We start from the raw sequence: 18,765 nt of genomic DNA on the forward strand, positions 1-18,765 counted from the left end.
CCTGTCCCTGCCCCTTGCTTCCCATCCCCGCCCCTCCTGGCTGTGTTCCTCTTCCACCCACCCTGAATTCAGCTGTACCCCAGCCTTGTCAGGCTCTGTGTTTGCCTGGCTTGGGCCAGGGTGCGGGGTGAGGGGTGCATGGTGTGATTGCATGGTGTGGGGTGAGAGTGAAAGTGCAAAGTGCATGGCGGGGGGTATAGTGTGGGAGGTGCAGAGTGTGGATTGCGGGGTGCAGGGTGAGGATTGCGGGGTTCAGGGTGTGGATTGCGGGGTGCAGGGTGCAGATTGCGGGGTGCAGGGCCGAGTGCAGATTGCGGGATTCAGGGTGGGGATTGCGGGGTGCGGATTGCGGGGTGCATGGCCGGGTGCAGATTGCAGGGTGCAGGGGGCGGATTGCGGGGTTCAGGGTGTGGATTGCGAGATGCAGGGCCGGGTGCAGGGTGTGGATTGCAGGGCGCAGGGTGTGGATTGCGGGGTGCAGGGTGCAGATTGCGGAGTTCAGGGTGCGGATTGCAGGGTTCCGGGTGTGGATTGCGGGATGCGGATTGCGGGGTTCAGGGTGCGGATTGCGGGGTTCAGGGTGCGGATTGCAGGGTTCCGGGTGTGGATTGCGGGATGCGGATTGCAGGGTGCAGGGTGCGGATTGCAGGGTGTGGAGAGCGGGGTGCGGATTGCAGGGTGTGGAGAGCGGGGTGTGGATTGCAGGGTGCAGAGTGCGGAGTCCGGGTGCAGGCCGCGCGTTCCTCCAGGCCAGCAGGGGGCGCTGGGCGGGCGGGCGCGGGGCGGTGGCGGCCATGCAGGTAGCGGGCGGGCGGCGGGCGCGGGACGGGATCGGGTCGGTGCCGCCCGGGACGGGGTCCCCGGTCCCGCGGGGGTCCCGGCCCGGGGCGGGGTGTTGCCGGCAATGTGCGGTGACGGCGGTGCCCACAGGCGGCGGCGCAGGGCTCGAAGGCGGCGGCGCAGGAACTGGTGAAGTTTGTGAACCGCAGTCCGTCTCCGTACCACGGTGAGCGCCCGCCCGCTCCCCTCCCCGGCCCTGTTCCTCTTCCCGCGGGCGGCCCTGACGGCTCTTCCCCCCACAGTGGTGGCCGAATGCCGCAGTCGGCTACTGCAGGCTGGCTTCCAGGAGCTGAAGGAGACGGAGCACTGGGACGTGCGGCCGGCGCAGAAGGTGGGCGCGGCTGGGACGGGGCAGCGGGAGCCGAGGTGGACGGGGCATCTCACCCCTACCCCTCTGCCTCCAGTACTTCATCACCAGGAACTACTCCACCCTCATCGCCTTCGCCGTCGGCGGCCAGTTCCAGCCCGGGAATGGGTTCAGCCTGCTAGGAGCCCACACCGATAGCCCCTGCCTCAGGGTAAGTCTCCCACCTGGGTGCTGAGTCTTCCTCTGTGTTCCGCCAGTTTCATGCCACAAGCAAAAACTATCCTGACTACTCCTGTGCCCTGCAGCATCATTGTTGGCTCCCTACACCTCCCAAATCTGTCACCCAGAGCAGCCCCTGCATTGCTCTGCCTGCTGCTGTCTCCTCTGTGTCCCTGGTCCTGCAAAGCCCCTCACAGCCCCCTGTGCTGGCAGCATCAGCAGATAGGCTCTGGGCATGAGCTGCCCAGTTCCCACCAGCTGCCCGTTCCCCAGCGCTTCATGGTGCCAGCAGTGACACCTCTGCTGTTGCCCAGGTGAAGCGTCGCTCTAAGCGGGGACAGGTGGGCATAGTGCAAGTCGGAGTGGAGACCTATGGAGGGGGCATCTGGAACACCTGGTTCGACCGTGACCTCACCGTGGCCGGGAGGGTGATCATAAAGGTGAGTCTGATTTAGGGCACGCATGGTCGGATAGCTGTGTGTCTCTGGCACTGGGTCACTGACCCCCAAGCAGAGTGGGACCTGCTGCAGCCTCTCAGCTCTGCAGGCCTGGCCCCAGAAGGCCTCCTTGTGTTTCAGGACCAAGCCACGGGGCGCCTGGAGCAGCGCCTGGTACGTGTGGAGCGGCCCGTCCTCCGCATTCCTCACCTGGCCATCCATCTGCAGCGCAGCATCAATGAGAACTTTGGGCCCAACACCGAGCACCACCTGTAAGGCCTGGCTCAGCCCCGACTCCTGGCCAGCCCTTGGGAGGGCTGGGACCCAGCTAGAGCAAAGCCTCGCCTTAGCTCTCCCTTTGGCAGCCACTCATTGCAGGGGGGAGATCGGAGATCTGCAGTGGCTTTTAGCCCCATAGAGTACTTCCAGGAGATGCTTTCAAGCATTTGGGACAGGACACTGAGGTGTCCTGAGGTGGCACAATAGATTTGTGTTTAAAATGTGTATTCTTCCTCCATGTGACATATCAGTCATTCCCTGGAGGAGCAAGGCAAACACACCAGGAAGGGTTGGCAGTGTGTGACCCAAGCAGGTGATGTGAGCAAAGCTCTGGGAGCTAATGTTGCTGACCCCCACAGGGTTCCCATTCTGGCCACTGCAGTGCAGGAGGAGCTGGAAAAGGAGGTGCTTATGGAGTCCACACCTTGCAGTGCTGCGGCCCAGGTGAGCTGTGTGCCAAGGATCAGCAGGGACACTTGCAAGGACCTCAAACTTGTCACCTTTGATTTTGAGTCCTCAGGGACCTGCCACCAGGCTCCCCTTCTCCCTGTGGACTGCTGGTAACCTTCCACTCTGCCTCACAGCTGTGTACATGGCACATCTGTTCAGCCATCTCTCTCTTCTCACGCTTGCCTGCAGCCAGTGTGGAAGGGGTGCATCTCCCTGGGGAGGCAGGGCAGGGATGGGGGGCCATAGAGCTGTCCTGGGTGAGCTGGGGGCTTGAACATGGGAGATGTTAGTAGGAGAGAGGACTTTGCCAATATAAGCAGGATCAGGGACAGCTTTGCAAAGGGAAACCAGGAGTTTCTCCTGCCATCCACTGCCTGCTCTGCCCACAGCTCTGCTTTGTTCCCAGGCAGAGCGGCACAGCCCTGTTCTGCTTTCCCTGATCTGCCCCCAGCTGGGGGTGAAACCAGAGCAGATTGTGGAGATGGAGCTATGCCTGGCAGATACACAGCCAGCGGTGAGTAAGGGCAGGAACCTCCCTCTGCACACAGCCTGTGGGCTGGCACTACACAGGTGTTACCTGGTGCATGTCCTTTGCCTGGGGTGTGCCAGGCTGGGAGCTGAATGGAATTAGAGGGAGCTGCTCCTGAGGGGCATAGATAAAGGGTACTGGAATGGGAACCCAGTGGCAGGTACTTTTTGGTGACCCAGAGCTTATGCCCTACTCCTCTTGGCTCTCTGCAGACGCTGGGTGGTGCCTTCGATGAGTTCATCTTCTCCCCACGTCTGGACAACCTGCACAGCTGCTACTGCGCCTTGCAGGTGAGAGGGGAAACAACCTGGAGGCTGCAGCATGGCCCCCATGCGCCCCAGCACAGCTTTGGGCTGGCCAAAGGCTCTGCAGGGAGTTGTGTTTTCATGGAATGGGTCTAGATAGTTGGAGGACCTGGGGTGGGATGCCCCCTTTGCTGGGCGCGTGGGATTCCCAGCAGCTCCCAGGGGTGACTCCTGCTGTCGCTGGGCAATGTGTGTGCCCACAGCTCCCTTCCTCCATGCCTTGGACTCTCCTGGGGGGTTTCCTGATGGCTCGGTTCTGAGATTTCCAGGATGGAGTGGCACTCATGCTGGTTTGCATTCCCCCCTAATCCTGCAGGCCTTGATTGACTCATGTGCAGCACCCTCGTCCCTTTCCGAGGAGCCCAATGTGCGTCTCATCGCGCTCTATGACAACGAGGAGGTGAGCGAGTGGCACAGCCGTGGGGTGGCTGGCACCAGAAGGTGCTCCATGTTCTCTGCTCTTCCCCAGCCATGCCTAGCATTGGACAGAGCATCCTAGCGGGAGAGAGATCCCACAGCCCAGTGGAGGAAGCAGGGATTTGCTTACAACCACGTGGAGCATGGCCCAGGCAGGGGTGGGAAGCACTGGTGTGGCAGGAAGCTGCTTTGCTGGCCTTAGGGAGCAGCCTGTCACCCCTCTGGCCCCTGTGGTGCTGCAGGCTTGTGCTGATGGTGATCCTTGGCAGGTAGGGTCAGAGAGCGCACAGGGCGCAGAGTCCTTGCTAACGGAGCTGGTGCTGCGCCGGATCTCTGCGTCGCCGCACAACCTGACAGCCTTCGAGGAGGCAGTGGCCAAGTCCTACATGATCAGTGCTGATATGGCCCATGCTGTGCACCCCAATTATGTGTGAGTAGTCTGAGCTGTGCCACAGGCGTGACAGCCTGCCCTGCCACCTGTGGGATGTATCCCCATCACTCCCCAGGTGGTACAGACAGGACAGTCCTTGTTGCAGCAGGGAGGAAAGGCTCTAGTGTGAAACTTCTTTTGCAGGGACAAGCACGAGGAGAATCATCGTCCAGCCTTCCATAAGGTGAGGGCAGCCTTCTGTTTGGGTCCAGGATGGTTGCTGTCTGTCTGTCCTACATTCAAATGGAAAATGTTTATCCTGCAATGGGATTTGACTATGCCACATATCTGATGTTAATCACTTGGGATCCCAGTCTTGTCCGTAGAGCTCCTCCCTGCTCTGAGCTGGGGCTGTCCCCATGGAAACACTGTCCCCATCCCATGGGCTTACCCAGCAAAGGGAGAATGGATGATATGTTGGGCATTGCCTGGGCATGGGTGCTTCCAGGGCCACTGACTGTTCCTGGGTCCCATCACGGGCCTGCCTTCCTTTGTGCAGGGCCCTGTCATCAAAGTGAACAGCAACCAGCGCTACGCCTCCACAGCTGTCACTGAAGCTGTAATCCGGGACATTGCTGCCCGCGTGGGTGTCCCTCTGCAGGTGAGCAGGGCGGGGTGAGCCCTCCTTGTCCATCAGGAGTTTGGCAGGATGAACCCTGCCCCTGGGTTCAGCAGAGGGGCCCTGTGCCAAAGCTCCCACCCCTGTTACTATGTCTGACCCCACTGGGGTCTCTGTGCTGCCTGTTGCTCTGGGGCTCCAGCTCCAGGACTGCCTCAGGGAGCAGGCTGGTAAGCAGAATGGAGCCTGGCCTGAGCGTGTCCTGTCACTGGAGCATTCTTTGAACCCTGGCGTGGGTCGGTGCTGCTTCCCTGCCCCAGGTCGCCTCCCTTCAGGGCTGAGGGCCCGTGTGGGAGGCCATGGGGTAGCATGTGGAGCTGCTGAGGTCTTGCCCCCATGCAGGAGTTCATGGTGCGCAACGACACACCCTGCGGCACCACCATCGGCCCCATCCTGGCATCCCGCCTGGGGCTGCGTGTGCTGGACATTGGCTGCCCGCAGCTGGCCATGCATTCCATCCGGGAGATGTGCTGCACCTCGGGGGTGCTTCAGAGCATCACCCTCTTCAAGGTGAGCCCTGTGGCCCCCATCCTGTGCTAAAGCTCGCTCCCTGCTCCCCTACATCTCCCACATCCCCATGTCCCCGACCAATCCCTGCTTTGGGGCTGAACCCAGCCATCCCACAGAGCTCCCCAGCTCTCTGGAGCAGCTCAGGTACTGGCTGCTTCCAGAGGTGCCCCCTCTCATCCCAGCCTTCCCCAGTGACTGCCATCCCTAAGTAGTTCCTATGGCAACCGGTGCTAGCCTTGAGTCAGCGATGGGTTACTATGGCGACGTGGTCCTGCTCTCTGCAAGTAGCTGCCTACTATGACGCTGTGACAGGGAGCTGCTGCCTGCCCCCACTGCCTGTCCCCCCACCCCGCACCGCCTTGCTCGGCCCACCCTGACAGCCTCTTTTCTTCCAGGGCTTCTTCGAGCTCCTGCCGACGGTCAGCAGCAGCCTGGTGGTCGACTGAACATGGCGGGGAGGGAGTAGCAGTGGGTTTAGTCCTGGGGCCATTAAAGCATTTCTGTCTCACCAGCGAGTGGTCCATGACTGTGGCTGGGGCTGATGTATGTGGTTCCTGCTGGGGACTCCCATGGCTCCCACCTGTGCTCTCCCCTGGAAGCGTGAGCGAGGCCTATTCACCCTTCCACAATCCTTTTTCGAGGGATGCTGGGGGTCCCAGCTGAGGGGCCGAACAGGGCTCGCCTTTTGCTCAGGGAGAACTGGCGGGAGGATGTTCGGTCTCGTGCAGCGCTGGGGCCGCCCCTTTCCCCAGGAACGAGCCTGCGGCCGTGTGCGCAGGGATCTGCCGGCGCCAGACCCGAAGCTGCTCGCTGGGGTCGGTACAGGGGGTCCCTGCCCAGGCCGGGGCTGCCTTCTGCCAGCGGCCAATGCCCGGGCGGTGCCGCCGGGCGGGGTACGAGGGTGCGGCTCCGCGCTCGCCGCTCATTGGATGGCTCTCAGGGGCGTGTCCCACGCGGGAGCCAGTGCGGCCGCAGGGCAGGGAGGGGGCGGGCGCTGATTGGCGGGGGCTCTGCTGGCGCTCGGCACACCCCCGGGGGGGCGTGACTCGCCCCTGGGGACGCGGCGATTGGCGGGGCGCTCGGCCGCCTCTCCCCGGAGCGAGGCGTGATTGGCCCCGCTGGACAGCGCGGGGCGTGAGCGCGGCGCTGAAGGCAGCCGCGCGGGTCTCTGATTGGCCGAGGGGCAGAGGGGCGGGACGCCGCGGCAGCGCGCAGCGCGCCATTGGCGGGGCGGCGGCGGCGGGCGGGGCGCGCGGCGCGGCGGGGCGCGGGTTGGCGGCGGCGGCGGGGGCGCGGCCGGCGGGTGCGCCATGGTGCGGCCGTGAGCGGAGCATGGGGCGGCGGCTCCTCCGGGCGCTCCTCTGCCTCCTCCTCCTGGCCGGCCGCGGGCAGCTGCGTGACGGCGCCGCCGCCGCCACCGCCGCACACGGTGAGACCGCGACCCCGGGCAGGGCGGCTTTGCCCCGGGCTGCGCGAGGGCCGGAAGGAGATTCCCGGGGAGTGGCGGGGCTCGGGACTCCGCGGCCGGTGCGGTCGCCGCCGCTGTAGGGTGCTGTCACGGCGTGCAGCGGCGAGTCCGGCCCCTGGCGGATAGCGGGACTGGGCGGCCCGGGATCGGCACCGCGGGTGCGCCATTGGCACCGGGGGCGCCCGTCTCCCGGGACTGCCGGGCCGGTGGGTGTGCTAAACCCGGGGCACCCCGCCGGCTGTAGAGGTGCCGCCCCGCCGAGCCCGAGAGCCAGCAGCTACGAGACGGGAGCAGAACGGTGATTGCTCATGCCCGGGGCAAAGCCGGTGCCTGGGGCTGCCGCAGGGATGGGGAGCCCGGGCCAGCGGCCCTGAGCGTGGCTTGCTCTGGCCTCATGCCGCCCTTTAGCCGCCTTCCGCCTGTAAGTGCGGCCGCCCGGGCCGGTGCACCCGCTCTTCTCCAGGTCGGTCCGTGTGGTCCGTGCTTGGGGCTCGTGGGGACCCGAGTGTCGCTGTCGATAGCGGGGCTGCAGCCCACCGGCACGGCACGGCACGGCCCCGGCTCCGCTGACTCACTACTGGGCGCCCGAGGCTGCTGCGCCCCTCGTCCTCCAGCGGCCCGGGAGTGCCGGGATGGATCCCGCTGAACCGCGGGGCCCGCTGCCCCCGGGAGCAAGCAGGGAATGGTGCCGGCAAGGCTGCGGCCGAGCCCGTCCTGGCCGGGGGAGCCTCCCGGAGCTGGGGCCACCGCCCCTCCCGGCGTCTCGGCGGGAGAACGCTGCGCCTCTTCAGCACCGCGGACAGCGCCGGCCCTGCCGCCCGGCCCGGCCCCGCTGCCGCCGTTCCTGGGGTCACCCCCGGCCGTGGGGTCCTGTGTCCCGCACCTGCGGGGCCTCCGCCCCGGGGGACGCCGGCCCGGGAGTGCCGGGGTTTCGAGGACCCTCATCCCCACTAGCCCCCTTTCCCCGCGGCGGGCTTGACGGGCCCCTCCCTCCCCTCCCCCCGGTTGTTTTCTCGTTCATTCCTTGCCATCCGGGGCTGAGTCATCGCCTGCTGCCGTCTCGCTGCTGACGGTCTTGGACCGAAACGGGGGGGGAGAGGAAGGGGGAAGCCGCCCCCTGCCCAAGTGCTGCCCGCCGAAGGGGTTGGAGAGGTACACACCGCACACCCCCAACAGCACTACATCCATGCTGTGGGGTCCGCCTCGCAGGGAGAGTGGATTCCAGTGTCACTGGGTTGCTTCCCTTCCTCGTAGTACCACATGTAGGAGGGCAGCAGATGTGGTTTTGCAGGTCTCTGCTGCCTCAGCCTTACCTTCCTAACTGCCTGCACCCCAAAAAACTCCAGGCCTTCCCCACTCTCCAGAGCCAAGGGTATACTTTCTACACAGCCCCCATCTTGTCTCTGAGGGGCAGAAAAGACTGGCACCGAGCCTCTGCCATGGGCTACAAAGCTGTGTCCCCTCCCACCACCACCACATTGTGTCCCTACGCTGCTTTTCTGGAGTGTGGGGATCCCCCAAGCAGCTAGTGATGAGCAGATTCCATTGGAGCCCCCCTTGAAGGCTGTGCTGACTGGTCTGTCTGTCTGTCTGTCTGTCTCAGGCTGCCTGTTTGACCGAAGGCTGTGCTCCCCGCAGGAGGTGTGTGTGCAGGGTAAGTGGCAAGCAGGGGTGCAGGGATCTCCTCTCCCTTCCCAAGTGTGTGTGAAGGGTACAGGGATGCCCTGCAGGGGAACCTAGGGTGCAGTGCAAGGAGCCATGGCAGGAGAAAGGTGAGGCTGTGCCTGGAGAGCCTCACATCGGCGTGTTTGTTCATCCAGTCCCGCTCTCTTCCTTCTCTGGCAGATGGGCTGTTTGGGCAATGCCAGGTGGGCTCCGTGCAGGACAGACCCTACTTTCAGGTCACATCTCCTGTGCTCCAGCGTCTGCAGGATGTCTTGCGGCATCTCATGGCACAAGGTGAGCGGGGGAGCGCCGGGGAAGTCCCTGGGACCCTGCGGGGAGGGGATGTCAGGTAGAATTGCCTAGTGGCTCTAGAGCTGTCTGTGGTCCTGCTGGCCCAGGGTGGGCTGAGGAGGAGTGGGGTCAAACTCAGGCCATGGGACACAGGGTCAGAATATCAGGACGGCATCCCATGCACTCACACCACGGTCGCCAGGCTGCCTCCATGCCTCACAGCCTCCTCCCACGGCAGGGCTCTCGTGGCAGGACGGCATCACCCAGTATGTGATCTCTCAGGAGATGGAGCGCATCCCCCGCCTCCGCCTGCCGCCCTCGCTGGAGCCGGTGGCCAGGGACAGGTAGGACAGCGCCGGCAGAGCTCAATGGAGCAGCGAGGGCTCTGTCCCCGAAATGGGGTTTAGGGGAGGGACGTCCCCCTTTACCCAGGTGAGTTACGCCAGCGCTGTTTGCCTTCGAGGTTCCTGCCTCTCCGCAGCGAGCCCCGGCGAGCCCCGCTGGCCCCAGACCCCGGCCTGCCAGCAGCTCAGCATCTGGAGCAGCCCCCAGCACTGCTGCTTTCCCCTCTGGTGCAGCGGTACCTGGAGCACGTCCTGCTGCCCTCCCCACCCCAGCTGGCCTACGAGGAGGCTCTGCTCAATCCCTACTCCTACCACAAGGTAACTGGGGGCTGAGCGCCTTCTCCTGGGCAGAAAAGTAGAGATTGGCAGGGAGCTGCTGCTCTCCCAGCACTTTCCTGCAGGTGCTGGGGTACCGCCTGCCTCTACCCAGGGGTGACAGGGGACCTGTGGGTTTGACATGTGTTTTGGTTGCAGTTCGGCTATCAGGATGGTGCTCACCAGCATCCCAGCGGCTCAGCCAGGCAGAGCTCTGAGACCTCCTCGCTGCTGGGCCGGGTCCCTGCCCAGACCCTTTTTGGGGCTGGCCCTGTGCCCTCCTATGGCGGGCAGCCAGGAGTGGATGGGGGGCATCTTTTCCAGGACTTGGGCATGCTTTCCCTGCCCAGAGAGAAAGCTGGCCGCCCGGACCCTGCCAGCACCAGGCTCCAGCACAGCTTGCGGCTCCCCAGTGACTACAGAAACGTAGAGGAGAGGGAGCAGCAAGCAGCCCTGGCTGCCCAGCCACCCTCTGCACAGACGGGTACCTTGTTCTCCAGCCAGGCACCAACCCTTGTCCCTGTCCTGTGCCCACAGCCATGAGTTCCTCGTGGCTCACACTTTCCCTCCTCTTTGGGTTTATGCCCGTGGGCAGAATGTACCCGCAACCCCACCTGCTCCATCTGCTTCATCCCTGGCCCCTGGTCTCCCTGCAGATGCAGAGCATCCAACCTGATGCTACATCCTCTTGCAGATGCTGCCCTGAAGAGACTGGCTTCTCTCCTGGCCAGCTATGGCCTGGGCCTGCCAGAACTGAGTCCCCAGCAGATAAGCAGCCTATCCACCCTCCTCCAGCTGCTCCAGAGCTCTGGTGAGCTGGGTGCCGGGATGGGACAAGCAGGGACTGGCAGCAGCAGATGCTAGCATGCCCTGTTTCAGGGTAGGGAGTGTTGCCTTTTGGGGTGGGTGCTGCAGGACCTCTGTCTCTCTCCTTTGCAGGTGTTGCTGGCCCTGAAGTGCCCTCAGTGAAACGGGTGGGTTTGCAGCAGGGTGATGCTGGAGGAGGTGCCGTGGCACAGGTGGGATGAGAGGGAGGAGACATTTCCCCAAGGCTCTCCTCAGAGATTCCAGCTTCTCCCTTTTTCTCCCTTCAGGTGATGGAGGGAGACATGCAGCATGGAGAGGAGCCAGTGCCCCCTTCTTCCACAGTGCCACCCCCCAAAATCCCAGCCAGCAGCTCCCCAGGGGAAGGAACGAAGGGCAGGGCAGCATCCTCACCAGCTCCCCGGGCTGAGCCACAGCAGGGACACAGTGGGGATGCACTCAGCCCCGGAAACAACATTGTGGTGGAGAAGAAGAGCTACACAGAGATGAAGGACAGTGGGGCACAACAGGGCATGCGGCCGCTAGACGAGTATGGCTACATCATCACAGACCAGAAGTGAGAGCTGGGGGTCATGCAAGGGGTCTGCATGTGTCAAGGGTCTGTATCTCCCCACCAACAGCTGTCACAGCTTCACATGCTTGACTGAACCTGTTGGGTCTTTGGTAGGGTTGGGTTTTTATGGGGTCAGCTCCCACTGATCCATTCTCTACCCACAGCCCTTGTTCCACCCCAAAGCCTTCCTTCCCCAGCCCACACCAAGGCCAGAGCTCACTGTTGCAGGATGGAAGGCTGGGAGTGTGTGTGCACAAATGTCTCCGTGCACACTCGTGTGCAAGGGGGGTCAGCTCACCCCACCCACCCACGGCCACACTCTCACCTCCTGCCCAGCCTGACACCTGCTCTTGCTGTGTGCTTGGGGCTCCCTGAGCCTGCCTGTCCCTGCTGCCTGACACGGGGCTGTGCCCTCACCCCTGCCACCCCCTCCTCACCCTGACACTGTCCCCACAGGCCCCTGGGGCTGGCTGCTGGCGTGCAGCTGCTGGAGCTCCTAGCCAAGCACCTCCACCTCTCCACCGCCAGCTTCATCAACATCAGGTGAGGGAACTGGTGCCATGGGGCAGGAGGGACTGGGCTGTGGTGAGGGTGGGTAGGGAGTCTGCATTTCCAGCTGTCACACTGTGTCCCCCCTGTCCCTGGCAGCGTTGTGGGTCCTGCACTTACCTTCCGCATCCGACAGAACCCGCAGAACTTTTCCCTGGCAGATGTGGCCAGCCAGACTGGTGAGTTGGGCAGCATCCCCCAGTCTTGTTCCTCTCTTTCCCTCCCAGTTGTGGGGTGCCCTTCTGTTGTGGTTTGATGCTGGCGCAATGCTAGTGCTCTCATGAAAATACTTTGTCTCTGGTTTCTGCTGTGAGATGTGACCAGGAATAAGCAAAGCAGGCTTTTACTTAGGAATAAAGGAAAGAAAGCTTTATTAACTAAATTAAACTAAACTATAAGTTAAAAGAAACACACACAGGGAAAATGAAAACCTTACAAAAACATTTCCTCTTCTGTCTACCAAACTTTTATAATACTATACATCTATTTTTTAAATCACTAGTTTTCTGTCTATCACTATGTTTCAGACAATTAATCTTCAGTTCATTAAGAGGAGAGGAGTCTTTCTTGTGCTATAGTGCTATGGCAGCATCCCCCAATCTTGTTCCTCTCTTCCCCTCCCAGTTGTGGGGTGCCCTTCCCAGGGACCAGGGAGAGAGGGCTCCTGCTGTACATGCCCGTGCCTTTGGCTGCAGTGGGGAGCTGCAGGGGGCAGCTGTCAGAGCTGCCCCTTGGCTCTGTTTCTGGGGACTCTCGTGTGGAGGGGAGCATGCCTCTGACCATCTCCTCCCTGTCCACAGAGCGAGTGAAGGGAGAGCTGGAGCACGAGCTGGGCCTGAAGATTGTGCAAACAGGAGTGGGAGAGGTAGGAGTGAGCAAGGATTCCGTCCCTTGGGGCTGGGGAGGGCAGGGATAGGGGAGTGGGGATGCTGATGCTGCCACTGGGTACAAGCCAGGAGCCCCCAGCCCTGGGGTACAAAGGCCTTTGTGAGTGAGCTGTCCCTGCAGGTCTGTGGGACAGCTGGAGAGTAGAGGAGACGGCAGTGTTTGGGATGCTGTGTTGGAGATAGACTCCAGTCCTGTGTCGGAGGACTCCTGTTGGAGACTGCTCCACTCCTGTCTGTCCATCATCCCCTTCCACTGCTTGGCAGCACGATCCTGCCTGGGGCTCTCAACTCCTTTCAAAACAAAAGCTCCACACTGTTTGAAGGTGGTTTGAGAGGGATTCCCAGAGGCTTTTCCTACCCCAGGACCGGGGGGCTGCAGGCTGTATCCCTCAAGGCTCATCCTCATCCTTGTCTCCCTCCAGCCTGCACACCCATCTCAGCTGTGGCCTGGGCACCCGAGCACTGGGATGTTCCCAGGGCACCCCAGAAGCCATAGCTAGGCAGGCAAAATGCCATCATGTCCCCAGAGAATGGCAAAGCAGCTGGAGGCAGGGATGGAACAGGAGCCATCTGTTTGGAGAGGGGTTACCCCTCCCCATGCTCCTCTGAGGAACCACAGGAACAGTCTCCTGGGACAGGGAGCAGGGATTGGAGATAGGGACCGAGCCTGGCTCCTGTGTTTGCAGCCTGAGGAGGAAAAATGGTGTAGCACATCCCCAGCCCAGTGCCCCCATTTCTCACTTCTTGCCATGTGGCTGTAGTTGTGAGCAGGGAGAAAGGAAGGAAAGAAGGGGGAACTTTGAAGGACGCCATGAAGAAAGGGTGGCCTGGCCACTGAGGCAACCTGTGTCTATCAGCAATATGCAGGGCAATGCCTTTTGATGAGGCAGGTGGCAGGAACTGGGGTAGATGTCAGAGATGACAAAGATGGAGCTCAGAGGAAGCTGAGGCAGCTTTGCAAGCCCCCTTCTGCACTGACCTTCCCAGTTCTAACCAGCTTGTGCTTTTCCTTCATTCCCTCCCGGCTCTGGACGGTGCAAGATTTGAGGAAGAGTGATGTAGGGAGGCGGGGAGACAGCAGGGCCTGGGCAGGCCTTGGGAGAGAAATCCCTTCTGCCCCCCTGGCTCTGCTGATACCTCCACGGGCTGCAGGGCTGCTGGGAGGTGCTGGGCCTGGTGGGTGCCCTGGCTGCAGGACTGGCTGCGCCCTGATGGCAGCTGGGTGCTGGGGGCAGGCGGCAGCAGGGACACCCAGGCTGGGGACATCCCCAGGCAATGACGAAGATGATGATGATGTAGTTGATGATGGTGCAGTGTTCCCTCGGTAACCTCATCAGGCTCATAGCCAATGGGAGGCTGTGGCAATGAGGTAATGCAGGGCTCTGGCAGCTCATTGGGCACAGGATGTTTGAATTGGTGATGGCCCAGTATCCCTGTGCTGCCCTAGCTGGACCTAGGCAGTCATGGCATTGACAGGAAGGTCTTGTCCAGCAAGGCCTGAGCTACATCCCATGCCAGCATGGGGCTGGTATGGATTGGGGTCTCCCACAGTCACAGGGAAGGAGCCCGAGAGACGCTGCCTGCAAGGTGGCAGGGGCTGCTCTGTGTCCTAACCAATGAGGGCAACAGGGAGGACTTGTCCCCTAGCTGGGATGGTACCAGCAGTGCTGGCAGTGCTGGCATGTTGCCCACCTTGCCTCCCTCAATGTCCTGCTGTGGAGCAGTGGCTGCAGGGGAGGGCCAGCGCCAGTTGGGAAAGTGCCCTGGGAGTGACACACCCAGTGCTGCAGTTGCCTGTCCTACACCATTAACTCCTTGGGCTGAATTCAGCCCTTGTTGATCTCCAGCTGGGCAGAAGGAGGTCAGGGAACCAGAGTTCTAAGGGGCTGCTGCCTGCCTTGTAGAAGGGCGGTCCAGGCTGGGTTCGCCTCAGGCAGCAGCCCTGAGTGCTGGAAGCAGGAAGCCACTGCAATGTGAGGTTGGCCAAGCCCCAGGGACACCACTGTAGTAGTTCCCCGTGTGACACAGAGGTGGGTGCAGTCTGCCTCACCCCAGTGACACCAGCTCTGCCCCAGCTGAGGGTGCTGGGAGAATCACCACCCTCAGGAAGGGGAAGGAAGAGCCCTTGCTCTGTTTTAACCCCCAGCAACCCCAGATGTGCAGCAGAATAGGGTCTCTGCCCCCCAGCCCCATCTAGCTAACCCTTGGCTTGGTCCCCAGCGGAATGAGGCTGCTGCCTACTCGCGCCCGTCCCGCTTCGGGGATGGCTTCCACTCGGTGCTGCTGACCTTCATCACCCTGGCCTGCGTGGCAGTCCTTGCCATCGTCGTGTCTGCGGCCCTCTGCCTCCGGCGCCACGCCAAGCAGCGGGAGAAGGAGCGCCTGGCTGCCCTGGGGCCAGAGGGTGCTGCTGACACCACCTTCGAGTACCAGGTAGGGCCCGCGGGATGCGGGATCCTGCAGGATGCGGGACCCCGCGGGATGCGGGACCCCTCGGGATGCGGGACCCCACGGGATGCGGGACCCCACGGGATGTGGGACTCCACGGGATGTGGGACTCCACGGGATGCGGGACCCCGCGGGATGCGGGACCCCGCGGGATGCGGGACTCCACGGGATGCGTCACTGCCGCGGGTCAGCATCGCTCAGGGTGCGTGGAGCCGCCCTGTGGTGGCGCGGTGGCCGAGGGACAGGGCTCTTGTTGCCTTCCCAGGAGCTGTGCCGCCAGCACATGGCTGCCAAGTCTCTCTTTGGCCGCGCCGAAGCACCGGCGGCACCGGCGGAGACTTCGAGGGTAAGCAGCGTCTCGTCCCAGTTCAGCGACGCGCCGCAGCCCAGCCCCAGCTCCCACAGCAGCACGCCCTCCTGGTGCGAGGAGCCCGTCCAGTCCAACATGGACATCTCCACAGGACACATGATCCTGGTGAGCCAGCCTGGAGGGAGGGAGCCAGCCCCCACCCCAGCCCTGCCTCTGCCCCTCTGCTGCTGGGCTGACTCCTGCCCCTCTGCCCCAGGCATATATGGAGGACCACCTCCGCAACCGGGACCGGCTGGCCAAGGAGTGGCAGGCACTCTGTGCCTACCAAGCTGAGCCCAGCATCTGCTCCATTGCCCAGAGTGAAGCCAACCTGAAGAAGAACCGCAACCCCGACTATGTGCCCTGTGAGCATCCCAGCCACCCTGCCCCAGGGATCAGCCCCAGGCACCCGCTGTCCTGCTGGAGCAGGGCCTGGGGCATGGGGACACTCAGGGCCATGGCTGGTTGCAGCATTAGTGTGCCTGCAGCTCCTCTAGCCACTCACCAAGTCTCCTGGCCTGTTCCCTAGATGACCACGTGCGGATCAAGCTGAAAGCCGAGAGCAACCCATCCCGCAGTGACTTCATCAATGCCAGTCCAATCGTGAGTGATCACTGGGGGCTCCTGCCCTGCTCCTTGATGTGCCCAGCCCAGGTGAGGTTTTCACTCTGGGATGGAGCTGGACTGAAGTTACATCCCTCAGGGCTATAGATGTGAGATTTGTGTCCGCCCCATTCCTCAAACAATTGTTAAATCCCATTTTCATCCTGGCTGGGGCACCTGAACCTCCCTTCCCAACCTCCCTATCACCCCTAGAGTATCCCCCTACTCCTTCAAGTGTCACCAACCCCTGGCTGAAGAGCATGAAGTCTGATACCCCCTTTCCTGCTCCAGATTGAGCACGACCCACGGATGCCAGCGTACATCGCCACACAGGGGCCCCTGTCCCACACCATTGCTGACTTCTGGCAGGTGAGTGTCACACAGCTGTGCCAGCGCATCAGGGTCCCTTTGTGTGCTGCCCACAAAAAGGGTCACAGGGGCTTTACTGTCCTCCCACCTGGGCTATCCCCCAGCAGTGAAACCCCCCTTGCCTTGCCCACAGATGGTGTGGGAACATGGCTGCACTGTCATTGTCATGCTGAGCCCCCTGGCCGAGGACAGTGTCAAGCAGTGTGACCGCTACTGGCCAGATGAAGGCTCCTCCCTTTACCACATCTATGAGGCAAGTGTGGCAGGTGGCCTGGGGCATGGAGCATCCTCCAGCCCCCGTCCCCCTGAGCATCAGTGCAGCACTTGCCTGGCACTGATGCCCACGCTCTGCCTCGCTTGGGCAGGTGAACCTGGTGTCAGAGCACATCTGGTGTGAGGATTTCCTGGTGCGCAGCTTCTACCTGAAAAACGTGCAGTCGCAGGAGACCCGCACCCTGACGCAGTTCCACTTCCTCAGCTGGCCGGCGGAGGGCATCCCCACCACCACCCGGCCCCTCCTCGACTTCCGCAGGTGAGCGCCCACCTGGCACCGTGCCAGCCCTTGGGGAGCCGGCGGTGATCCCAAATGCAGGCACTGATGGGCCAGGTGAGGACATCGCTGCCACGACGATGAGGGTCGGGGCCATGGCATGGACCACGTGCAGGACTAGGAGCTGCCATGGATGGGAGGGAGCAGAAAATACAGGTTTTGGCCAACTTGGGATGAGGCTCAACAGAGTTGGTGGGCAAGAAACCTCTGGCTGACACTGCCAGGGCTCTCCAGCCTTTACAGTGAGGGTGGGAAAAGTGGTCTTCCCCTGAGCTGGCATGGAGGGCAACATTGACTGGCACCTTCCCCAGCCATGGGTGCAAGAAGAAATCCCCAGAGCCAGCCTTAAACTGGCTGTAACCCATTGCTCCCAGTACTCTATAGCCAGTGGTGGATCCCCAGCTAGCCCAGGGCAAGGGCTGCAGGACTGGGACTGCTCCCAGGAGACTTGCCTGCCCAGGTCTTTAGGTCCCTGGTGGTGGTGGGCTCTTGGCAGGCACAGGCTACTCACTGTCCCTGGGTTGTGTGGGGCAAGAGACCCAGCCTAGGGCAGCGGGGGGGTCTCTGAGCATGTTGCCCTCCTCTCAGTCCCGCTCACGCTCTCTCTCTCTCTGTCTGTCTGTCTCTGTCTCTCTCTCGCAGCTGCCGGCGTCATTTTTGTGATTTGCAGCTAGTAATCTGGCTCCAGTTGCATAGTCACAAAAGTGATCGTTGGCAGCCGTGCCTGCTGCATGGAGCATGCCAGGAGCCCCACCGGCGCCTGGCCCCCAGCCTCACGCCCCACCGGACCAGAGCCGCTCCCCGGGGGTCCTGCCACTGCTCCCCTCCCCAGGCTGGCCACCTGAGGAACTCAACTCCTTTCCCTGCCCACTTCCCACTCATGGTCCCCATGCCATGTCCAGCACCATTGTGGAGGCAGGAGGAGCCATGAGCGGGACCCCCAGGGCCACATCATGGTGTGCTGCTGCCCTGCCCCACTGAGCACAGCAAGGGACCTAGCACAGCCTTGACCCTGGCACAGCAGGGCACTGACCTGCTCCCTCTTATCCTTGCAGGAAGGTGAACAAGTGCTACCGGGGTCGCTCCTGCCCTATTATCGTGCACTGCAGGTACTGCAGGGGATGGAGGGGCATTTGGGAGTGACTGAAGGCTGGGACCTGCTGCCCAGGACCAGTCCCATTGGGACCAGCTCCCCTGGACCAAGCATCTGTGTTTTGCAGTGACGGCGCAGGTAGGACTGGGACGTACATCCTTGTCGACATGGTCCTGAACCGAATGGCCAAAGGTAGGTGCAGGGAAGCACCATTTCTGCCCTGTCCCTGAGCTTGGCCTGTGAACTCCCCTCCTAGCCCCCCTCTCTCCCTCTGCCCCAGGGGTGAAGGAGATAGACATAGCTGCTACGTTGGAGCATATCCGAGATCAGCGGCCCAGTATGGTGCAGACCAAGGTACGCCCCAAACTGGGGATCCTCTCCCTCCATGTAACCATGCATAACCCCGGGGGCTGAGGTGGCAGGGACCCTCACGTCTCCTGCTGTGCTCCTGCAGGACCAGTTTGAGTTTGCACTGACGGCTGTGGCCGAGGAAGTGAACGCCATCCTGAAGGCACTGCCGCAGTGATGGCAAGGAGCCCTCCCTCCTCTCCTGTCTGCTCCCTGCCCTGCGCTTCGCACTCTCCTCACCGGCCTCTGGGGCTGCTCTCCCTGTAAAATGGTGTCTGTGCTTCTGGCTCTGCTCCCCCTGCCTCCAGGCGCCCCTTCCCATCTCCCCAAGGACACTGACCTCAGGCCCTCTGTGTGCAGGAACCCCATCACACCCACTGTCACCTCACAGGGGACAGGGCTTGGTGGCCCTTAAGCCCTGTGGAGGGGGACACCAGGTGGTGCTGCTGGGAACTGGCAGAGGGACTCCCCAACCTGCCAGTTCTGTGTTAGCCCTCTTCCTGTACCCATGTGAGGGGCAGAAGTGGGGGCAGGGGTCCTCCACAGTTGGGGGGAGCATGGGGTGCAGGAGGACGTGGCCCAGCCCCACTCCAGGTCCCCTTTGTGTGCTCCCTGCCTAGTCACTCAAGCAGAAGAAAAATTTCTAGAGAACTATAATTTTGTATCTTGATGTGAATAAAGTTCTTGTGTCACGTTCGTGCAGCTGCAGCCAGGTCTGGCCTCTGACTGTATGTTTTGGGATGGCACAGGGAGGAAATGGGACGTT

The 18,765-nt window shown here is 62.3% G+C and overlaps 2 protein-coding genes across 6 annotated transcripts; both read left to right on the top strand.

Annotated features, from left to right (window-relative positions):
• The first annotated feature begins 772 nt into the window (after window positions 1-772).
• On the top strand, window positions 773-5,853 carry DNPEP (aspartyl aminopeptidase). Its single transcript, XM_030952088.1, has 15 exons — window positions 773-800; window positions 931-1,006; window positions 1,083-1,171; window positions 1,245-1,358; window positions 1,681-1,806; window positions 1,945-2,075; window positions 2,442-2,526; window positions 2,939-3,046; window positions 3,274-3,351; window positions 3,683-3,766; window positions 4,053-4,213; window positions 4,358-4,397; window positions 4,713-4,814; window positions 5,175-5,342; window positions 5,738-5,853. Exons 1-15 carry the CDS (start codon window positions 795-797, stop codon window positions 5,786-5,788), a joined length of 1,419 nt encoding a protein of 472 aa, XP_030807948.1. The 5' UTR covers window positions 773-794; the 3' UTR covers window positions 5,789-5,853.
• Window positions 5,854-6,650: 797 nt separating this feature from the next.
• PTPRN (protein tyrosine phosphatase receptor type N) lies at window positions 6,651-18,707 on the top strand. Of its 5 annotated transcripts, none has more exons than XM_030952587.1 (23): window positions 6,651-6,771; window positions 8,414-8,464; window positions 8,656-8,769; window positions 9,005-9,110; window positions 9,230-9,428; window positions 9,585-9,909; window positions 10,120-10,236; window positions 10,365-10,444; window positions 10,520-10,806; window positions 11,260-11,346; window positions 11,452-11,531; window positions 12,153-12,217; window positions 14,460-14,672; window positions 14,953-15,162; window positions 15,254-15,401; window positions 15,566-15,639; window positions 15,931-16,008; window positions 16,142-16,261; window positions 16,374-16,540; window positions 17,614-17,667; window positions 17,779-17,843; window positions 17,932-18,005; window positions 18,106-18,707. In XM_030952587.1, exons 1-23 carry the CDS (start codon window positions 6,675-6,677, stop codon window positions 18,175-18,177), a joined length of 2,883 nt encoding a protein of 960 aa, XP_030808447.1. In that variant the 5' UTR covers window positions 6,651-6,674; the 3' UTR covers window positions 18,178-18,707. The 5 variants fall into 5 exon arrangements, with proteins under 5 accessions (XP_030808447.1, XP_030808448.1, XP_030808450.1 ...); XM_030952588.1 differs by having other exon boundaries at window positions 10,365-10,399; XM_030952590.1 differs by having other exon boundaries at window positions 9,750-9,909.
• The last annotated feature ends 58 nt before the right edge of the window (window positions 18,708-18,765 follow it).

The sequence above is a fragment of the Camarhynchus parvulus genome, chromosome 7 (genome assembly GCF_901933205.1).
Source record: "Camarhynchus parvulus chromosome 7, STF_HiC, whole genome shotgun sequence".
In the NCBI taxonomy this organism is placed as follows: Eukaryota; Metazoa; Chordata; class Aves; order Passeriformes; family Thraupidae; genus Camarhynchus; species Camarhynchus parvulus.